This window comes from Furipterus horrens, unplaced genomic scaffold, assembly GCF_987537825.1.
Source record: "Furipterus horrens unplaced genomic scaffold, mFurHor1.1.pri manual_scaffold_2, whole genome shotgun sequence".
Classification (NCBI taxonomy): domain Eukaryota; kingdom Metazoa; phylum Chordata; class Mammalia; order Chiroptera; family Furipteridae; genus Furipterus; species Furipterus horrens.
This window is the reverse complement of record NW_028327172.1, coordinates 193,080,104-193,099,690: the sequence shown is the minus strand read 5'-3', so window position 1 is coordinate 193,099,690 and position 19,587 is coordinate 193,080,104. Positions and strand designations below refer to the sequence as shown.

Genomic DNA, 19,587 nt, shown 5'->3' with positions numbered 1-19,587 from the left:
GCCTCCCTCTTTCCCCTCTGCTACTGGGAGAGGGTCTCATAGTAGAAGAATTCATTAGGATTCTTTGTCAGGAAAGGGGTCTATTCCAAGGGACTGGAACACAGTCATCAGCCTTCTGGAATAGAGCCAGAGGTGCTCCAGGAGACCTGACCCCAACGGGCAAAGCATTCTCAGCATCTTCAACCAAAAAGAATTGAGCAGGGACCCTGAGGGGAAGGGAGAGCAGCAGGAAAAGAGTACTTAGAAACCTCAGCACTTCTATGTGCTCGTGGTCTGTACAGAGCAAGACAGAGCTGTGCTCATGGTCTGTGTCCTTCCAGATCTGAAGGACATGACAACACAGTCCCGTGGACATTTTTAAAAGATGTCTGCTGTGTTAACCCTTTCTTCTGCCTCTGTCTGGCTGGATTCCTCTCGGTGACCTTTCTTTTCCTGCATTGTGCTTTTCTACACTTTCTAACATTTCTGCCCTAGACATGTATCGCTTATATAATAAAAATTGTGTTTAAAAATAGTAAGATCTTGTGAAATGTCTCTAATATGCTAATATCATACTTAGCAATAGTTAAGTGCCTGTTCGTCCATAGGGGAGGATTTGGCTCCTTGCCAATATGGAAGAGTTGGCCTGCTCTGTTGTGGCCAGGGATAGCTGCTTCTCCAGAGGTGCAGGCTTTGAAAAGGTTATTGTGCTCTCCAGAAATTCTCTGGATTGTGGGTCTCTGTTTTCTCGCCAGAGTGTACTCCCTGTGGTGAGATGCTGCTCAGAAGTTCCACCCGTGAGCTGGCCTGAGAATCATGAACTTCTGACTGGATAGTTTAGTGCTCCGTGAATCTGAATTAACATGGCAGGAGATAGGACCAATTCTAAATGAAGGGGTGCTCGGGAAATAGGGTGCACTTAGGAGGTTCCAAACTTCTGGATGGCTAAGTTTTATTCAGATTATTATTAATTTTAAATTAAATTAAATTAAGTTAAATTTTTTTATCCCCCTTCATCCCCCCATACTCTCTTTTACTTGCCCCCACTGCTATCCCTCCCACAATCTCCACACTGTTGTCCATGTTCACGAATTCTTTCTCTCTTTTTTTGTTGCTTAATTTTTCCACCCTAAGCCCCCTCTCACCAAGCTGTCTGAACCCACATTTTAGAAAATCAGTCAAAAGCATACTTGCCTGATTTTTAGCCTTATTGGTTTCTAAATAGTGACTTCAATGGATTTCTTCTTCCATTAGTGTCTTGCAAACTACAGGACTGTTATATTACAGGTCTCTCTCTCTCTCTCTCTCTCTCTCTCTCTCTCTCTCTCTCTCTCTCTCTGGTTTGGAGCTGAGGAAAAGCTAGTGACTGAGCCTCTCTGGGCCTCAGTTTCCTCATGTGAAAAGGAGACTTTCTATTCAATTTCAAAAGTACCTTCAGTCTCTGAGATTCCAGAGCAGACGGCTTGTTGAAGGAGGCCTGAGCGAGCATGGGCACTGGGAACTGTGCCATTTGAAGGGTGAGTCAGATCAGGGCGTCGGGAAAATAATGCCTGTACCATCCACGCAAGGGCACAGGCAATCAAGAAACACAGTTAGCTGAGAGCGTGAGTGTCGGCTCCGTTCGGAGCATATATTCCTGAAGAGGGACAGGGTGACTCATCTGCCAGCTGTAACCTGAGGAACGAGAGCTGTCCACTTCCCTTGCTTTGATTCTAGGTAACTGAAAGAGGCTAATTTGGTTTTCCAAGGCAAAGTTTCCCCAGGCAAGAGGAGGGCAGGCTATGGCAATTGAAAACCGACATTCTTTTGTGGGAGCAAAATTAGATCACATATGAGAGAAAGCTGTAAAATTATATGAAGTAACATTCAATGCAATGGGTAATACCATCCTTGTAATAATGCAATAAGTAATATCATCATTACTTATGAATCATTCTCATGCTGTTTCAGTTAGTAGCCTTTGAACCATTTTTTAGAGCTAGTAAACCCTGGGCAACTTGGTAAATATGGAAATTATGGATCTGCAAGGCCGATCAGAGGTGAAAATTGAGAACATTTAAATAGTGCTTTACAATTTTCAAAGTGCTTTTGCATACAGTATCCTAGTAACTCCGGGAGAGAAGGCACAGTATTTTTCCAGTGTCTGGTTCCGGAAGGCTCAGTACTGTAGCAGAGCTAGGAAGGGTCTGAGCTGGCCATCCAACCCGGGTGCAAATCACAGTGCTGCTGTTTCTGAAGGGAGTGAGTGCTGTTCTCCCTTCCAACACGGCCCTCACACATAGACGCACACATACTGCACAGGATCTGTGCCCAGTGGGATGACTGAAGCAAGGATGAGAAGCAGAAGGCAGAGAAGAAAGCCAAACACAAATCTGTTTCTTAAGATCATGGAACTGCTTCTCTTTTCCTCTTCAAATGCTGCTCAAAACATTCATGGCCTTTCCAGATGGCTGCCCTGTGGCTGGGTCTGTTCAGTTTCCCTCAGCCCCAGACTCAGGTCGAATCTGCTTGCTGCAGGTGTAGAAAGTATGCATTCTTTTAAGATAGGATCTTGAAGGTGTCGGGTGCCTACCTGTGTTTCCCTGGAAGTTTGGTCTGGATGTTCCTGCTGAGGGTGGCTAGGGACCCTCAGCTGTGACAGTCCTTCCAAGGCAGCACTGCCTGACCTAACCCACCTGGGATTCCGGGCATCTCAGCTGCTGGGCATCTCAGATTACAGAACAGGAGGGATCTCAGGACCTCAGCTCTCTGTGCGGTGCACACCTGACTCTCCCATCAGCTGCTGTGAGACTGCCCCAGGGCGGGATCTTTGTGCCCACGCCCTTCCCATCCACCGAGGGAAGTGGAAGCTGCGCTGCCTTGCTGGGAATTGATAAAGGCTCCGAAAAAAGATGAACTGGCCCCATTCTTGCATCTCCTTTTGTTGGATTTACTTTGTTGCCTCCAGACTAAGAGGTAAGAGACAGGTTGGTGGGTAACCATCTCTGCTCACTGGGGGCCACTTCTTTGGTGGGAGGGGTGTGGGTGGGGGAGCAGCACAGCAAACAGAACCAGTGATCTAAGTGCAAGGAAGTGTTCGTGCTTCTTACTGACTCGTGCTGATCCTGGTGGGTCACTCTAGAAAAACAACTCCCATCAGGACCAAAAGCTTGTCACTAGCTGATGCTGGGTCCTCCCCAGTTCTAATAGTCCTCAGTCTGCTGTTCTTTGTCTTGAAATATATATGTCACTGAATATTGATCCAGGTCCCTCTTTTTGAGCAGTTGTAAAAACAGCAGATGGAAAATATGCTCAGAAGTTGTTTAATGACCTTTTTGAAGACTATTCCAATGCTCTTCGTCCAGTAGAAGATACAGATGATGTCCTGAATGTCACACTGCAGATTACACTTTCTCAGATTAAGGACATGGTGAGTACCATAAAGTGATGACTCTGGCATGTTGCTTAGAAGGAAACTAATAGTGTTTTCCAAAGGGATGTGTTAACTGGGAATTTGAGAGAGAATGAGAACAGACAGCTCTGTGTTTATGCTGGTAGAGGAAGGGGATGCCAAGGGAAGGAAGTGTTCTACATAATGGATTTCACTAAATGTTACATATACTGGTCATTAACAGTACCAGTCTTAGATCATCTAAAGAAAGATGGTGTTACATATTGTATAATTCCGTTTCTATGAAATGTCCAAGATAGGCAAAACCATAGAGACAGAGAGCGGAGTATTGGTTGGCAGGGGCCATGGATTGGCTGGGAAAATAGTGAGTGACTGCTTGATGGTCTTAGGGTTTTTTTTAGCGGTGTGGGGGGCAGTGACAAAATGTTCTGGATTTAGATAGTGGTGATGGTTGCATAACATTGTGAATACACTGGAAGCCACAGGATGGTTAAACTGTAAAGCCACTTCAAAATCGTTAAAATGGTGAGTTTTACGTTATATGAATTTTATTCCAATTAAAAAACAGATAGGTGATGTTTTAAGATGATATACCTAGTGCCTAGATTTGTTTAATTACATAAAGTTATGAAACTTGAAAGACTTTTCTTATCCATTGTAAATATTTCTTGACTTTTCATTCAAAATGAATTCCCAGTTGATCCTTTTTGGAGAAATGTGGTCAATTGATTCATGCAAAGATTTGGTGACAAACATTTTTTCACTTCGCATTTCGAATACTAAATGGAGCAGAAAAGAAATATGGCCTTGGCTTTCTATCAAGTGGTTAGACTGAGAAAGCTCTCACATATTTACTGAAAATAGAGCAGTGCTCTTGGAACTCCTGTGTGAAGAATAAGTGTTCTAGAGATGAAGGGCATTCAGGTGAGGTGTCTGCTGAACAAAATTATATCTGGGTTCATTGTGCAGGATGAAAGAAACCAAATCCTGACTGCCTATTTATGGATCCGCCAAATCTGGCATGACGCGTATCTCACATGGGATCGAGACCAGTATGATGGACTGGACTCCATCAGGATCCCCAGTGACCTGGTGTGGAGGCCGGACATTGTCCTGTATAACAAGTAAGCGCAAATCAGTAGTTTCTGAGGAATGAACTCGTTAATTTAAAAGAATTTAAACATAATTTAAAAAGGAGTATTTAAAACATGTTTAAGTATCAATTCCTGAAATGATGGTCATAAAATATTAGATGATAAAATAATAGCTCATAAAAGCTTAGAGCTACATCCTTCTTTTCAGGTAAGAACTGTATTAGAGACTGTATTAGTTTTCTAGGGCTACTGTAACCAAGTGCCACACACCAAGAAGCTTAAACAACAGAAATGTGTTAGCTCACAGTTCTGGAGGCTAGAAGTGCACAATCAAGGTGTCAGCCAGCAAGGTTGGCTCCTTCTGAAGAATCTGTTCCTGGTCTCTCCCCTGGCTTCTGTTGGTTGCTGGCCATCTTCGTTGTTCCTTGACTTGTAGAAGCATCACCCCAATCTCTGCCTTCATCTTCTCATGACATTTTCTCTGTGTCGTTGGTGTCCATGTGTTTCCCTTTTATAAGGACACCCAACACAGTTAGGTTGGATTAGGTGTCCACTCTACTATACCAGTGTGACCTTATCTTAACTAATTACATCTCGAATGACTCTATTTTGATTAACGTCATATTTTGAAGTGGCAGAGGCTAGGGTTTCAACATATGAATTTGGTGTGTGGTGGGGGACAACTTAACCCATAATAGTGCGGTTCCCTTCTCCAAGCTCATGTGTCAATAATGATACTCCTAAGATTAAATCAGAATGGGCCCTCTAGAAGCTGGCCTATGTATTTTGAACTTTGCATGGAGTGGAGGATGAACTAGATTATAAGGTCACTAGCTGGCTGTTCTCAGAGCAAGGGGCCTTGAGTAAATGGGTAGGTAAGATTTATGTTTCTAAAAATGTAAAGTGCATAGGAATCACCTGAGGAGCTTGTTAAAATACATATTCTGATTTAGTTGATCTAGGGTAGAGTTTTTTGTTCTGCATTTTTATAAGCCACAGATGTTAGTCCTGCTGGTCCATGGACCACATTTTGAGAAGGAACCACATTGGTCTGTCACAATCCAGGATTAGTTGCTCCATCCATTGTCAAAAGGGCTGTCTCTTTATTCTGGAACTCAAGTTTCTATGGGTTGGGAAAGGCTGGTCTTTGGCTCAGAACAAGGTGAATGAGGGGCAGCTCAGGAGCTCTCCTAAGAGAGAGCTCGGACTGCTAATGGGCATGCGTTTATCTTCAGGAAGTGGCGCTGGTGGGCTGCGGCCTGGTTTTTAGTCTCACCCCTTATTCAGAGAGATCATCTGAGGGTTATGACCTCTTGAATCGTAGCCCTGATCCTGCCGACCATTCCCCACTCTGAGTGGCCAGAATAATCTTCCATTTTCCTTCCCAAGCAAGATAACATGCAAATACTTGTGCTTTATCATTCCAGTTCATTGCCTACCCACTTCCCACATGCATCCACAGACAAGGTGAGAATAAGCCATGTAGTCCCTTACCTCCTCTCATCCACAGGGTGCAGGAGAGTAATTAGAAAATACAGTTTACATAGAGCACTTATAGCATTCTGTAAGTTCTAACAGTTCCTCCTGGAAAACAAACCATGCTGGTTCTCCTTTCCTTCCTGCTTTGATTGGCTGAAGCAGTGCCCACCTCTTACTGAAATGCTTCCATGCAAACTTGCGTGGTGACTGAAGTTAAAGCCTACTCCAGTTCCTCCTTATCAGAGAAACCACTTATATGCTCATGGGCTCCCACAAACCTACTGTGGCTTTGATAAATTCTGGCCCCATTCTCCCTGTTGAGATGCATGAGTTCGGTTCCCTGTCCTTTCACACACAGAAGCTTTTCACCACACTGGTTAATCAACGCATCTCTGTTCCTCTCAGCTGACCCTTTAATCTCCTCTGCCCTTCTGTCATGGGTAGTTGTGTTCTCCTTCTCAGTAACATCAGAGTTTTACTATTTAAAGGAAACTCTAAATGCAGCTATGGTTGGATGTCATTTGTTTTTTTATTTAACCAATAAAATGAGAATTGAAGAGAGTTATATGATAAGGCAAAGAGGGACCACAAATCATAACCATTTCCCTAACCCTGGTTGTTCTAGCTGCATCCCTGAACCCACAGAACCTTCTGATTCCAGATATAAATAATATCACTACTTCCCAGAAGCTGGTACAGAACCTTGTAGACTACAAAATGGGCTTTCTGAGTGGTAGTGGGGAGGGAAAAGAGGCATATATGGCAGATGATCCAGTCAAATGTGATAAAGATAGTTTAGGTAGAAAGATGTCTAACATCTAGATTTACCATTGGTGCCTAAATCCACAGGGCTAGACTTGTTAGGGGGTGATAGGCCTGGAAACTGCTACATATGAGTAGTAGTTAAATTTGTTGATGCTTAGTTTGGAAGATAAAAGTCCTTGGCAAGACGTGATGGCTATCTTAGGCAATCAACAAAAATAAGGTAGAGCCCTGGCTGGTGTGGCTCAATGGATTGAGTACAGACCAGGTCGCCAGTTGGGGGCGTGCGAGAGGCAACCTGTTGATGTATCTCTCGCACACCGATGTTTCTCTTGCTCTTGTTTTCCCTCCCTTTCTCTCTCGAAAAATAATTTAAAAAAAGAAAAAGAAAATGAGTAGAGAAAAGAGAGAAATTGCTCCAAAAGACAAAACCCAACACAATAAATAGAAATTAAAAAGATAAGCAATTAAAAAATAATAACTAATAACGAGCAATAAATTTTCCCAAGAGGTAGTGAGCTCTTCAAGAATATAATGGTTCAAGCAGATACTGGCCCTTTTACCAAGTCAGTAAAAGAATAAAGAAATTGGGGGTCAAAGTTCCAGTGACATTGTTTAGTCTAAGTATATGGTCAATATAATAGTTAGTATAAGAGGCTACAAGAAATTTCTGACATTTTTAGATTTGGTGAAGTGTGGATTATAGAAATCCCAAATGTGCATTTATTATGTGAGTTATAATTGTTGGGTTTTAATACTTGGATTTTAGACCTATTGAGGAATTGGGTGCCCTATTGTATTCAGAATGATTTTCTAGAATTTAGCTTTAAATTTTAGTTAAGTAGCCTAGATAAGTGATTTTCAACTGGTGTGTTGTAATAATTTCTAAAGCATGGAATACCTGACTACTTAGTCAGGGGTACTGATCTCTTTTCCCTTAGATTGCCAAATAAAATTTAAAAAATGACAACAGCCAACACAATAATAATTGTCTGGTATGAATGAATCAAAATTATACCTATTTTTTTTGTCAGATTGGCAAAAAATATATATTTTTGGGTGTGCCACAGAACTTTACTAATTAGTTTATGTGTGCCACGAGATGAAAAGGTTGAAAATTACTGGCCTAGATAATTGAGAGGACAGTGAAACTTTTTATTTTTTAAAGACTTTATTTATTTATTTTTAGGCAGAGGGGAGAGAGGGAGAAAGAGAGGGAGAGAAACATCAATGTGTGGTTGCCTATTGCTCACCCTCAGCTGGGGACCTGGCCCTCAACCTAGGCATGTGCCCTGACTGGGGATTGAACCGATGACCCTTTGGTTCTCAGGCCTGCTGAACCACATCAGCCAAGGCTGACAGTGAAGCTTTTAGATAAGATTGACAATAAGGGAGGAGGAAGAGGAACAGGTTTCGAAAAAAAAGATGACAAATTTGGTGTGGGACCTGCTCAGTTTGGGGGACCAAAGGGACATTCACATGGAGAAGATCAATAAAGAAATTGCAAAGGCAAGCCTTAAACCTGAAAGTAAGGTCAAGGACAGAGGTATCAGAAGCTCTTTAACCACTTGTAAGACTATTCAGGGAAGGAAGAAAAAAATGGCTGAGGATAAAATTGGGAAAACTCCTCCTTGAAGAATTTACAGAGGATGCTTAGAAGAAATGGATAAAGGAATAGAAGGAGAACTGAGGGAGAATTGTGTCAAAGAAACCAAGGGAGAGAGGATGTCTAGGAATGAGCCACAGTGTGCAATGCTTGGGAAGAGTTGAACAGGATAGGGGCTTAGAAGCCATCTTTAGATTTGCCTGTTTGTGAGTCGTGAATGACCTTTGAAGGAGAATCTGCAGGGAGAAAGTCAGGTTGCAGGAGTGCAAGCAAGACGGGGAAGTGACAGCAGCAGGTATCAGTTGCTCTTGAGAGCAGTCTGTGGAAAGAGAGGAGAGAGGTGGGAAGTGGCTGGGAGGAAGAGAAGCTGGTAGAGGAGGCTTGGGAACAAAGTTGGGAAGGGACTGGAGAAGCCAGAGAGAATAAAAGAGACCAAGGAAAGTGAAATCCTGAAGGAGACTTGGGAGGAAAACAATCATGGCACCTAAGGGAAGTTAGCCTTGGAAGAAAAGGGGATTTCTGTTTAATGTGGAAGGGGAGAAAAGGAGATACTTGAAAGACCGAGACATTGGAGATGGAAAAAGGGACGGGTTGTGGGCTTGAGTGAACGGACGTGTCTATGCTGAGGCTCAGGGCGCTCTCTGGTGCCTGAAACCCTGGCCGGTTCTCACTGATCTCTCCCGTGCAGTTCTGGGGGTGGGATTCTCACAGCCCCCACCTGGAGAGGCCTGTGTGCTCAAGTGCAGGCCGACTAGAATCAGTTTAGTCTCTCATCAGCTGTGGAGGGGCAGAGAAGCCCTGAAGAACACCAAGTAGCTGAGGAAAGGGAAGAAAAGAGGGAAACAATTTAAATATTCTCCTCAGGTCATGCTGTTCTCTCGACCTCCATTTTGAACTTTGGTCCCTGTAATTTTTTCAAATTCTAGTTGAGAACATGGAACCCAGTTAGAAGCAGAGGGAAGGGGAAGAGAAGCAAGTACATAATATATATTGGACACTTACTATGTGTCAGGCGGAGCTGGGTTTTGCAGAGTGCGGGGGAAAGAATGATGGTCCCAAAAGTGTTCACATCCTAATTCCTGAAGCCTGGGGATATGTCACCTAAAGTGGCAAAGGGACTTTGCAGGTGTGATTAATTTAAGGAACTGAGATGAGGATATTACCCTGGTGGGCCCAAAGTAAACACTAGTCCTTATAAAAAAAGGGGGACCCTCGGAGGGTCAGGGTAGGAGATGCTTTGAAGGCAACAGAGATCAGAGTGATGGAAGGAAGGAACCCTGCTCCAAGGAATGCAGGCGGCCTCCAGGAACCAGAAAAGACAAGGAAATTACTCTCCTTCAGAGCCACCAGAAGGAGTGCAGCCTTGTCTCCATCTTGAGTTTAGGGTTTCTGACCTATAGAATGACAAAGATGTTAAATTTATACTGTTTTAAGACACTAGGTTTGTGGAAATGTTATGATAGCAATAAGAAATTAATACATATAGTTATGTACTTAACATAAAATTTTAAAAAGAAACTTAAGGTATTATAATCCCTATTTTTACAGGTGAGTGACAGAGAGGTAACTTTCTTGATGTTATAAAACCTGAACCAGATTTTGAATCCAAAAATCTCTCTGATATTTCTATGATGTCATGACACTTTCTAAAGGAGAATGAGCCTTATTCATTCAGCCAACCCATTTACTAACTTACCTACCTTTCTTTTGTGCAGTGCGTTCTGTAATGTGTTGAGGAATAAATTAGGATTTTAAAACTCAGTCTATGGCCTGAAGGAATGGTATCATAAGAAATGTATGTAAAAATGATAATGTAGGGTAAAAATGTAAATTCCTTATAACAGAGAAATAAAGTGCCAGGGACCTTCAAAGATGGAGATTTCATTTTGACTAGAGAGGCAGGGAAGTCTTCTCAAAGGAGGTGGGTCTTTTTAAAAATGTAGTTTTATTTATTTTTACATTTTATTTTTCAGTTACAATTGACATCCAATAGCATTTTAGGAGGTGAGTCTTGAACAATGTATTAGATTTCTACATGCAGAATATTATAGCTAGAAGAAAGCGTTTGAATAAAAAAGGGAAAACTCCCAGGACCTGTTATGGTTTCAGCCTTGGCTGGTGGCGTGTAAGTGAAGGAGACTGTGGGAGACATCTGGCTGGAACGTGGGATGGGAGTAGATAGAATAAGATATTGGTCATGGGATGAATAAATAGGAATGTCTTTAAACTCATCCAGAGATAGTGGGCTTCTTTGTCCTCTGGCTTTTATGAATGGGGAGCACCAGTGGGCAATTAAAGGGAGAAAAAGTGAGGTCAGGGTATGCATCCCCTTGCTCCCTTCCTATACAGTTATCTTTGTCTGGCTGTCCCTGGACAGAAAGTCACAACTCCTGTTCTGGCTTAATCAACAGGCCATCTGCCTTGCAGTGATGGTAGAAAAAGAGTAATTCCCTAAAGGGAAATAAAAATTCTGCACCCCAAAATGCCAGGCATAAATGTTGACAATAAAAATTTATCCGGAACAAATGATTGTCTCTTAAATTATGGGTGAATGAATTTTTTCTTTTCCAAATATTCTACAATAAACATGTACTAATCTTTCAACAGCAACAAAAAGTTATTATAAAATTCTTGTGCCCAAAGTTAATAAAATCAGGTAAGCAGAGCCTTCCTTTTAGATTTTAGCTTCGACGGGTTTGCTTTTTTCTGACTGTAAAAATCATACCTGGACCAAGAGAGTGGCATTGGGACTAGAGAGGAAGGGACATGGAACAGAGATGCTTTAAAGGAAGAATCCAGGACAACTTGCCCCTCCCTAGTCACAGAAGACGAAGAAGAGAAAATTAGAGTTGATTCCAGATTTTCAAGACAAAGCGCTGGGGAGAATGGTGGCCCATTGCCAAGGACATTAAAGTAATGGACACAGTGTGGGAACTGTCTGGAGTAGGGAGTAGGTGAGTTCTTCCAGCAAGCTGCTCTCATTTTCATCCTCTAACCTCCAGGGCTGACGATGAATCTTCTGAGCCTGTGAATACCAACGTGGTCCTGCGATATGATGGGCTGATCACCTGGGATGCACCAGCCATCACCAAAAGCTCCTGTGTGGTGGATGTCACCTACTTCCCTTTTGATAACCAGCAGTGCAACCTGACCTTTGGTTCCTGGACCTACAATGGCAATCAGGTGGACCTATTCAATGCCCTAGACAGCGGAGACCTCTCTGACTTCATTGAGGATGTGGAGTGGGAGGTCCATGGCATGCCTGCTGTGAAGAACGTGATCTCCTATGGCTGCTGCTCTGAGCCTTACCCGGATGTGACATTCACCCTCCTTCTGAAGAGGAGGTCCTCCTTCTATATTGTCAACCTCCTCATCCCCTGCATCCTCATATCTTTTCTGGCTCCTCTGAGTTTTTATCTCCCTGCGGCCTCTGGGGAAAAGGTCTCCCTGGGAGTGACCATCCTATTGGCCATGACTGTATTTCAGCTCATGGTGGCAGAGATCATGCCAGCTTCAGAAAATGTCCCTCTGATAGGTGAGTTCATGTGTCTTACACTTTGAGCCTAACTTTGTAGTGACTGGTGTTATATCTGTGCCTTTAAACTTATAACAATTAGGCCAGCTTCACACTCAACACAGGCTGTCACGTACTTCATTTAGTGTCTTGGGTTAGGATCTTTGAATACAGATGTGGCCGTTGGAAACGAAACTGGTCTTGTGGTCTCCAGATTGACCCAAAGGAAGAGTGGGGGACAACATAGTTTAAAGCAGTGGTTCTCAAAGGGTGGCCCCAGACCAACAACATCAGCATTGTTTTAGAAATGCAAATTCTCGGGACCCACCTTAGACTTAATGAATTAGAAACTTTGAGAGTGAGGGCTGGCAATTGTTTTAACAAGCCTTTTGGGTGATTTTGATATACGTTTTGTTCAAATCTAAAAACCGCTGACTTACAGTTTAAGGCCTTGATTTTGAAGTCAAAGAAATCTACAAGTTACTTAATCTTTGAGTCTCTGCTACATCGCCAGCAAAACTCATGCAACTGCTACCTCACGTGTCGTTGCTTAGTGCAGAACCTGGCTTATGGTACGTATCCAGAAAACAGTCACTGTTTTTATCTTTTCACATCATAAGGGGTCTCTTCTTGGGAAGAGTGACAAACATGATAGAAATGATACTCTGGATCTTTAAGCTCACTGTCTACCTTTAATAGAATAATTCTCAACTTCTATGGGATCTCGTAGGTGTGGGAGGCCTTGTTAAAATGGAGGTTCTTATACTGAAAGACTTTAATTTAGCAATCTTGGGCAAGCTTTGAGAACCTGGGGTGACTTCTAAAGTAGATCACATTTTTATCAATCTGCAGTAATGAAATGCCCCTCTGGTAGAGTGTAGACAGATTACCATTTCTGCCTCCTTTTCTTTTTTTTTAATCTACTTTTTTCTGAGATTCCCCCTAACACTTCAATACCCATGCCCTGCCACTCAGCTCCAACACTTCTATGTCAATGACGTGTTGTAAAAGATGCTGATCCAAATCAAAAGCTAGACCAAATTTTTAGTTCCTTAAAGTAAGCAATGAGGAGACATTTCAGAACAAGAGATGTAGAGACCAATATCAAAGGGATATTGCATTTCCCTTTTACCCTCTACTGAATCCCGTATTTAGACGACACTACATTGGTTTCTCTGTTTGGAGGTTTGCTTTTTATGTTTCTCCAAGCAACACACAGACACAGACACACAAGTACCTTTTTAAGAAAAAGATCTCAAAGTTTCTGTATCCCCTACTCTACTACTAATAAAGAGGAAGAGGTGTATTGGCATTTTTATTACCTCTTCTGAGAGGCAGAAATAATGGACAGTGATGACATCCAATCATAACCCTACTTGAAGCAGCATCAATTGGTAGATCCTTTTCTTTTCTTTAGTGGTGACATTCAACAGCAAGCTGACTGTTTCTAAAGAAAGATGTCTCAGGACATGTCTGAGGAATTTTGCAAGCATTACTTCTTCTGTTTCTGTGATAGTATAAAATGTGTATTTTTTAAAAGAAAAATGCACACAGATCTTGAGAATATGTATTAACAATCACAATTTATTTGCAACACCTATGAGATGTACTTCCAGTCTTATAGAAACATGTTCAAGTTTTCTTCATTAAGTATAGCATTTGATCTAGGCGTCTTGCCCTTAGCCTTTTTCATATTAAGAAAAGTTCCATTTAGTTTTTGTTTACTCAGAGCTTTTAACAAATAATAAATGAATGATGGATACTTTAAATCCATTGTTTTCATCTGTTAAGATAAACATATAAGTTTTCTCTTTTACTCCATTAACGAAGTGAATTAGGTTTTCTGATGTTGAACTAAGCCCTCCTTTATCATGACGAATTATCATTTTAAGACACCAAAGGGTTTAATTAGCTAATAATTGTTATAGGACTTTCTCAAATATGTCTATAAGTGATATGTCCTTAATATTTCCTTTTTTGTTACTTTTGGACTCAAAGCTAAGTTGACTTCATAACATAGCCAGGCAGTTTATCCTCTTTTTCTTTTTCTGGAACAACTTGAATAAAATGAGCTACCTATTTCTTAAAAGTTTGGTAAGACTCACTTGTCAAACCTTTTGGCGCTAGAGTATTTGAGGGGAGGGTTAGTAGAGGTATTTGATTAATTCTATTTCTATTAAAGTGATTCTTCTTCTTGCACTAAATTTGACATCTGATGTATTTCTAGAAATTTCATCTAGGTTTTCAAATGTATCATCATACAGCTATTTATAAAATTATTATATTGTTTTATAAATTTTTATTTTGTTATTTCCTCTTTTGTATCCTCTCTCTCTTTCTCTCCCCACTACAATATGCTTCTATTTTGAGTGGCCTTATCAATACTTTATCAATTTTATTACTTTTTCAAATACCTTGCTTTTGATTTTGTTCATCTTCTTGTTTTTTTGTTCTATATTTTACATATTTTTACTGTTATTTTGTTGCTCCTTTCCTTAATTTTCTTAAGGAATATTTGTTTTATGTAATCAAATGTTAAAAACATATGCATGTTGAAGACATAGTGACACAGTGTCTCTTCTTATCCAATAGTAATGGACTTTCACATTAATGAGGTCTGAAGACAATTCTGAGAACTGGCTGAGATTGTTAATTATTTGTTTGTTGAAAGTGAAAGTTTTTCACATGATGACCTCAGCAAACATTTATAAACCTTTTAAGTTGGGACAAAGGACAATGCTGAGGACTTTACATGTATCACCTCAGCTGAGCCTCTCCATATTCCTATTGGTTAGATACTACTGTTATACTCATTTTACAGAGAAAGAAGCTGAGGCTTAGCAGGAATGTATATGTAACTTGTTTCAGGCCACAAATCTACTGAGTGACAGATCTGGAATTTGAACCTAGGGAATTTGATTCAAAAGGGTATACTACTACCCATTAGTATATGTAGCTTCCTTAGAGAAAGGGGTTGTTTTTTGAGCCAAACATTAGGTCAGTTTTAAGCTGACTTGGTTGTTGATATTTTTCAGGAAAATACTACATTGCTACCATGGCCTTGATCACAGCCTCCACTGCTTTGACCATTATGGTGATGAATATCCACTTCTGTGGGGCCGAGGCCCGGCCAGTGCCACATTGGGCCAGGGTGGTTATACTGAAGTACATGTCCAGGATCTTGTTTGTGTACGACGTGGGTGAGAACTGCCTTAGCCCCCGCCGTGACAGGGAGCGGGATCACCTCTCTGAGGTTTATGACAAACTTCCAGAGCCTAATCAGAAAACAGCTGGGAACAAAGGCTTTCCCAGAAAGAAGGAAATAAACAAACTCTTGAAGAAAGACTTGGGGTACCAGGGAGAGAACCCACAGGATGCTGACAGTTACTGTGCACGGTACAAAGTGCTGACGAGGAATATCAAATACATTGCCAAGTACCTCAAAGACCACAAGGCCACCAGTTCCAAGGGGAGTGAATGGAAGAAGGTTGCGAAAGTCATAGACAGATTCTTCATGTGGATATTTTTCATTATGGTGTTTGTGATGACTGTTTTGGTCATAGCAAGAGCAGAGTAATAGGCATTTGGTGTGTGGAGATAAGTTAATAAAATTTCCTGTGATATACCCTAATAATTCTTCCAAGTCATATATATATATATATATATATACATGATATATAAACAAACATAATATATGATATATATACACAAATATATATAATTTATAATTTAGGTGTTATGTTGTCTTTGCTTTTAATTCTTAACTTCAAAAAAAAAAGGGAAAGAGCTCATGGGCACAGACAACAGTGTGGTGATTGCAGGGGGAAGGGAGATGGGTGAACTGGGAGAGGGCATGAAGGGATAAATGGTAATGGAAAAAATACAATAAAAATAATTTGTAAAGAGAAAAAATCAAATCAATATTTTAGATATCTGTCAGGTTAAATTATGCAGGAGGGCCAAAACATTTCATCGGTTGGAATATGGAGGAAATAGAGGAGTCTTTTATTTTATTTATTTTTTACCTGAAAAGTTAGTTTATTCACTAAATGGTGTTGGGAAAATTGAACGATATGTGCATAAAAGTGAAATTAGACCACCTTCTTACACCACACACAAGAATAAATTCAAAATGGATTAAAGACTTAAATAGTAGATCTGAAACCATAAAAATCTTTTGTGTGTGTGGCCTTTAAAAAAATATGTATTTTTATTTTTATTTTTTAAGTATGTTTTATTGATTATGTCATTCCAGTAGTCCCAATTTTTTTCCCTTTGCTACCCTCTGCCCAGTACCCCCCTTCCCTCCAGCAATCCTCCCCACCTTAGTTCATGTCCATGGATCATGCATATAAGTTCTTTGGCTTCACCATTTCCTATATTATTCTTAACTCCCTCCTGTCTATTTTGTACCAACCAATTCTGCTTCTTAATCCCTGCACCATTTTTCCATTTCTCCCCCTTCCTCCTCCCAGCTGATAACCCTCCAAATGAACCCCATACCTATGATTCTGTTCCTGTTCTAGTTGCTTGCTTAGTTGGATTTTGTTTCTATATTTTAGATTCAGTTGTTGATTGCTGTGAGTTTGTTGTCATTTTAATGGTCATAGTGTTGATCTTCTTTTTTTTAGTAAGTCCGTTTGACATTTCATATAATAACGGCTTGGTGATGATGAACTCCTTTAGCTTTACCTTGTCTGTGAAGCACTTCCTCTGCCTTTCCATTCTAAATGATAGTTTTGCTGGCCAGAGTAGTCTTGGTTGTAGGTCCTTGCTTTTCATCACATTGAATACTTCTTGCTGGTCCCTTCTTGCCTGCAAAGCTTCTTTTGAGAAATAAGCTGAGAGTCTTATAATTACCCCTTTGTAGGTAACTCTCTGCTTTTCCCCTGCTGCTTTTGAGATTCTCTTTATCTTTAACTTTTGGCATTTTAATTATGATGTGTCTTGTGTGGTCCTCTTTGGATCTAGATTGTTTGGGACTCTCTGTGCTTCATGGACTTGTAAGTCTATTTTCTTTGCCTAATTTGGGGAGTTTTCCTTCATTATTTTTTCACATAAGCTTTCAATTTCTTGCTCTTCCTCTCCTCCTTCTGGCACCTCTATGATTTGGATGTTGGCATGTTTAAAGTTGTCCCAGAGGTTCCTAAGCCTCTGCTCATTTTTTTCAATTCCTGTTTTTTCATTCTGTACTGGTTGACTGTTTTTTTCTTCCTTATGTTCCAAATCATTGATTTGAACCCAGTTCCTTTCCTTCACCATTGGTTTTGTGTGGATTTTCCTTTGTTTCATTTAGCATAGCCTTCACTTCTTCCCTTATGCCTTTGCCATAGTTAAGCATATCTGTCAAGTCTATGAGCATCCTTATCACCAGTGTTTTGAACTCTACGTCTGTTAAGTTGGTTATCTCCTCATCACTTAGTTCTCCCACTGGAACCTTGATCTGTTCCTCATTTTGGGCCATACCTCTTTGTCTGCTCATCTTGACAGGCTCCTGTGTTTGTTTGCCTCTGTGTCTTAGGTAGAGCTGTCACACCTGTTACTTTTAAGGCGCATAGCCTTAGGTATTTGTCAGTACAGGGTGATTCATTTCACCACGTTGTGATGCTGTGTGGGGGGGAGGGGTTTGAGAGTGCTTGCTCAGCACTCGCCCCTTTTCTGGGCAGTTCTCCCACTTTGGTATGGGACTGGCACCTCTCTAGCTGTTGCCCTGGCTGTTCCAGAGTGGGTGGGTCTGCAGACATTCTAGGACTGTGGGGGCCCTTTAAACAAGTGGACTCTGCTGAGAGACAGGAAGTTTCTGCCTCTGCCCCAACCCCCACTGGTTTGCACAGTCAGAAGCAATGAGGCTTGATTTGCCCGGTACTGGCACCATGAGCTATACAGTCTGGTCTGGTGCTGGGAGTCCTCCCCAGGTGTCCCTATTGACCTTTTTAAATGTGTGACTCACTTTCTTCCAGCCAGCCGCTGCTGCAGCTGCTGCCACCACACCGTGTCCTCTCCACCCTGGCTCTGTCCCTCCTACCTGTCTGGATGAGTATTTCTTCTTTATATATTTGCTTATTGGACTTACATGCATCTCAATTTTCTGAAACTTCTGGTTGTCTGTAGTTTTGAGGTAGTTGTATTCCTTCTTACTTGTGGAGGGAGACGCAGTGTGTCTGTTTAGGCCTCCATCTTGGTCGGAAGTCTGAGAAGGACTCTTTTATAGCCTACCATAGCAGTAAGTAGCTGGCTTCTTGATCACACAATTCTTCTCCCCTTTAGCCATGTAGATAATGAGGTAAACTATATTACTGTTTAAAAGTTAAAACAAAATAAACTGATTTTCCCCTTAGTCCCTATTAAAGCATTCTTTAAAAAAGAAAAATATTTGTATATTTCTTAATGCGGTTTGAGTCTTGATGTTATCTTTCTCAGGCAAGGTGCATTTCAAATCATATCTCATATAATGGCATTAAAAAATGTTGATCCATATAAAGGAAGTCTAAGGATCAACAGCTCAACAGGGAAGAGTTTTCTTCATAACAATGATGTTCTATATGTTGGTAATGCTTTATATAAACCCTAAAGATGAAGTTGTTTCTGCATTTAGTCTTTGATTTAAATAAGATTGTCAGCAAATTAGGCTCCTTCATTCATTCATTCATCCATTTATTCACCAAACATTTATTGAGTTTCTGCTACATATAACAAAGCTGCATGATTCACATTTGCATTGGGTGTTATAGCAAATATTAGGTATAAGGCTGGTCCCTTTTAGTCCCTTTTGATCTCCACAACATTCTGTAAGTTAGGCAGGCAGGTCTTTCTAGTCCTCTTTCGCAAAGGAAGACATTGTGTCAGAGGATGGTGGATGTAAGTAACCTACCTCCTCAGCATCCAACTAGGTGGTAATCGGAGCTGGGATTCCAACCGTCTGCACTGGTACTTCGAGCTGGGGCCAGGTCTGCTAAAACCACATTGCTTTTAGCCATGGGAGAACATGATTTAGGATAGGGGAGACTGAGGATTCTCATTCTGAATTCTGAATTTCTGATCTAAATTACTTCCTTTGCTTCTCAACTTTTTTCCTACTTTCAATAAAATGTGTTTTCCAATTTTCCCCAGCTACGCACTTGATTAAAATGATCCCAATACTAATACCCACTTCCTGATTTCCAACTCCTCATCTATTCCTTTACCAATTAAAAACAAAGGAAGAGAAGTGGAGAGAAGTCAGTGGTTATCCCAGGAAAGAGAGGATGGTAGTTGGTTTAAACATATAGACATTTAAAAAAATTCTTGTGTTTATTTATTTGCACAATCTTTATTGCTCAACAGCCTCAGAAGGAACAAATAGAAGGCAGTTAAACCCTTTAGTTGCTCACATGTTGCTCACAGTTATTTAAAGAAGACAGTAAAGGAAACAGACAAATATAAGGTAGTATAAAAGGTGCTATCATATTCTATGGACAAAATGCCATGAGAATAATGATGACTCCATTTGCGGGAAAGCTTGGAAAAGACTCTGTGAGATTATAATATTTGAGCTGGGCTTTGAAAGATGAGTAGGAGTTTGTTAGAGAAACAAGTAGGGTAGACATTAGAAGGCATTAAAGAAAAGAGTATGAGCAGAGCTTAGAAGAACAGAGGCCCTTAATACAGAGTCCATGAATAGACTACAAGGAATTAGAGAAACGAAACTTGGAATCTGGCCATTTTTCTTCTTTACTTTAATTACAGAAGTACTTTTATCAGTTACAGTTGCATTTGGCTACAA

The 19,587-nt window shown here is 40.8% G+C and overlaps 1 protein-coding gene across 1 annotated transcript; it reads left to right on the top strand.

The window, feature by feature from the left end:
• The first annotated feature begins 2,514 nt into the window (after positions 1 to 2,514).
• Positions 2,515 to 15,445, top strand: CHRNA9 (cholinergic receptor nicotinic alpha 9 subunit). Its single transcript, XM_090268187.1, has 5 exons — positions 2,515 to 2,934; positions 3,243 to 3,388; positions 4,340 to 4,494; positions 11,314 to 11,846; positions 14,861 to 15,445. Exons 1-5 carry the CDS (start codon positions 2,871 to 2,873, stop codon positions 15,400 to 15,402), a joined length of 1,440 nt encoding a protein of 479 aa, XP_090124313.1. The 5' UTR covers positions 2,515 to 2,870; the 3' UTR covers positions 15,403 to 15,445.
• The last annotated feature ends 4,142 nt before the right edge of the window (positions 15,446 to 19,587 follow it).

Excerpts from the sequence above, each read along its gene's own strand:
- CHRNA9 (XM_090268187.1), top strand. The coding sequence starts at position 2,871 with ATGAACTGGCCCCATTCTTGCATCTCCTTTTGTTGGATTTACTTTGTT. Across the intron at positions 2,935-3,242 it reads TGTTGCCTCCAGACTAAGAG|TTGTAAAAACAGCAGATGGA; the intron begins GTAAGAGACAGG and ends CTTTTTGAGCAG. Across the intron at positions 3,389-4,339 it reads TTTCTCAGATTAAGGACATG|GATGAAAGAAACCAAATCCT; the intron begins GTGAGTACCATA and ends TTCATTGTGCAG.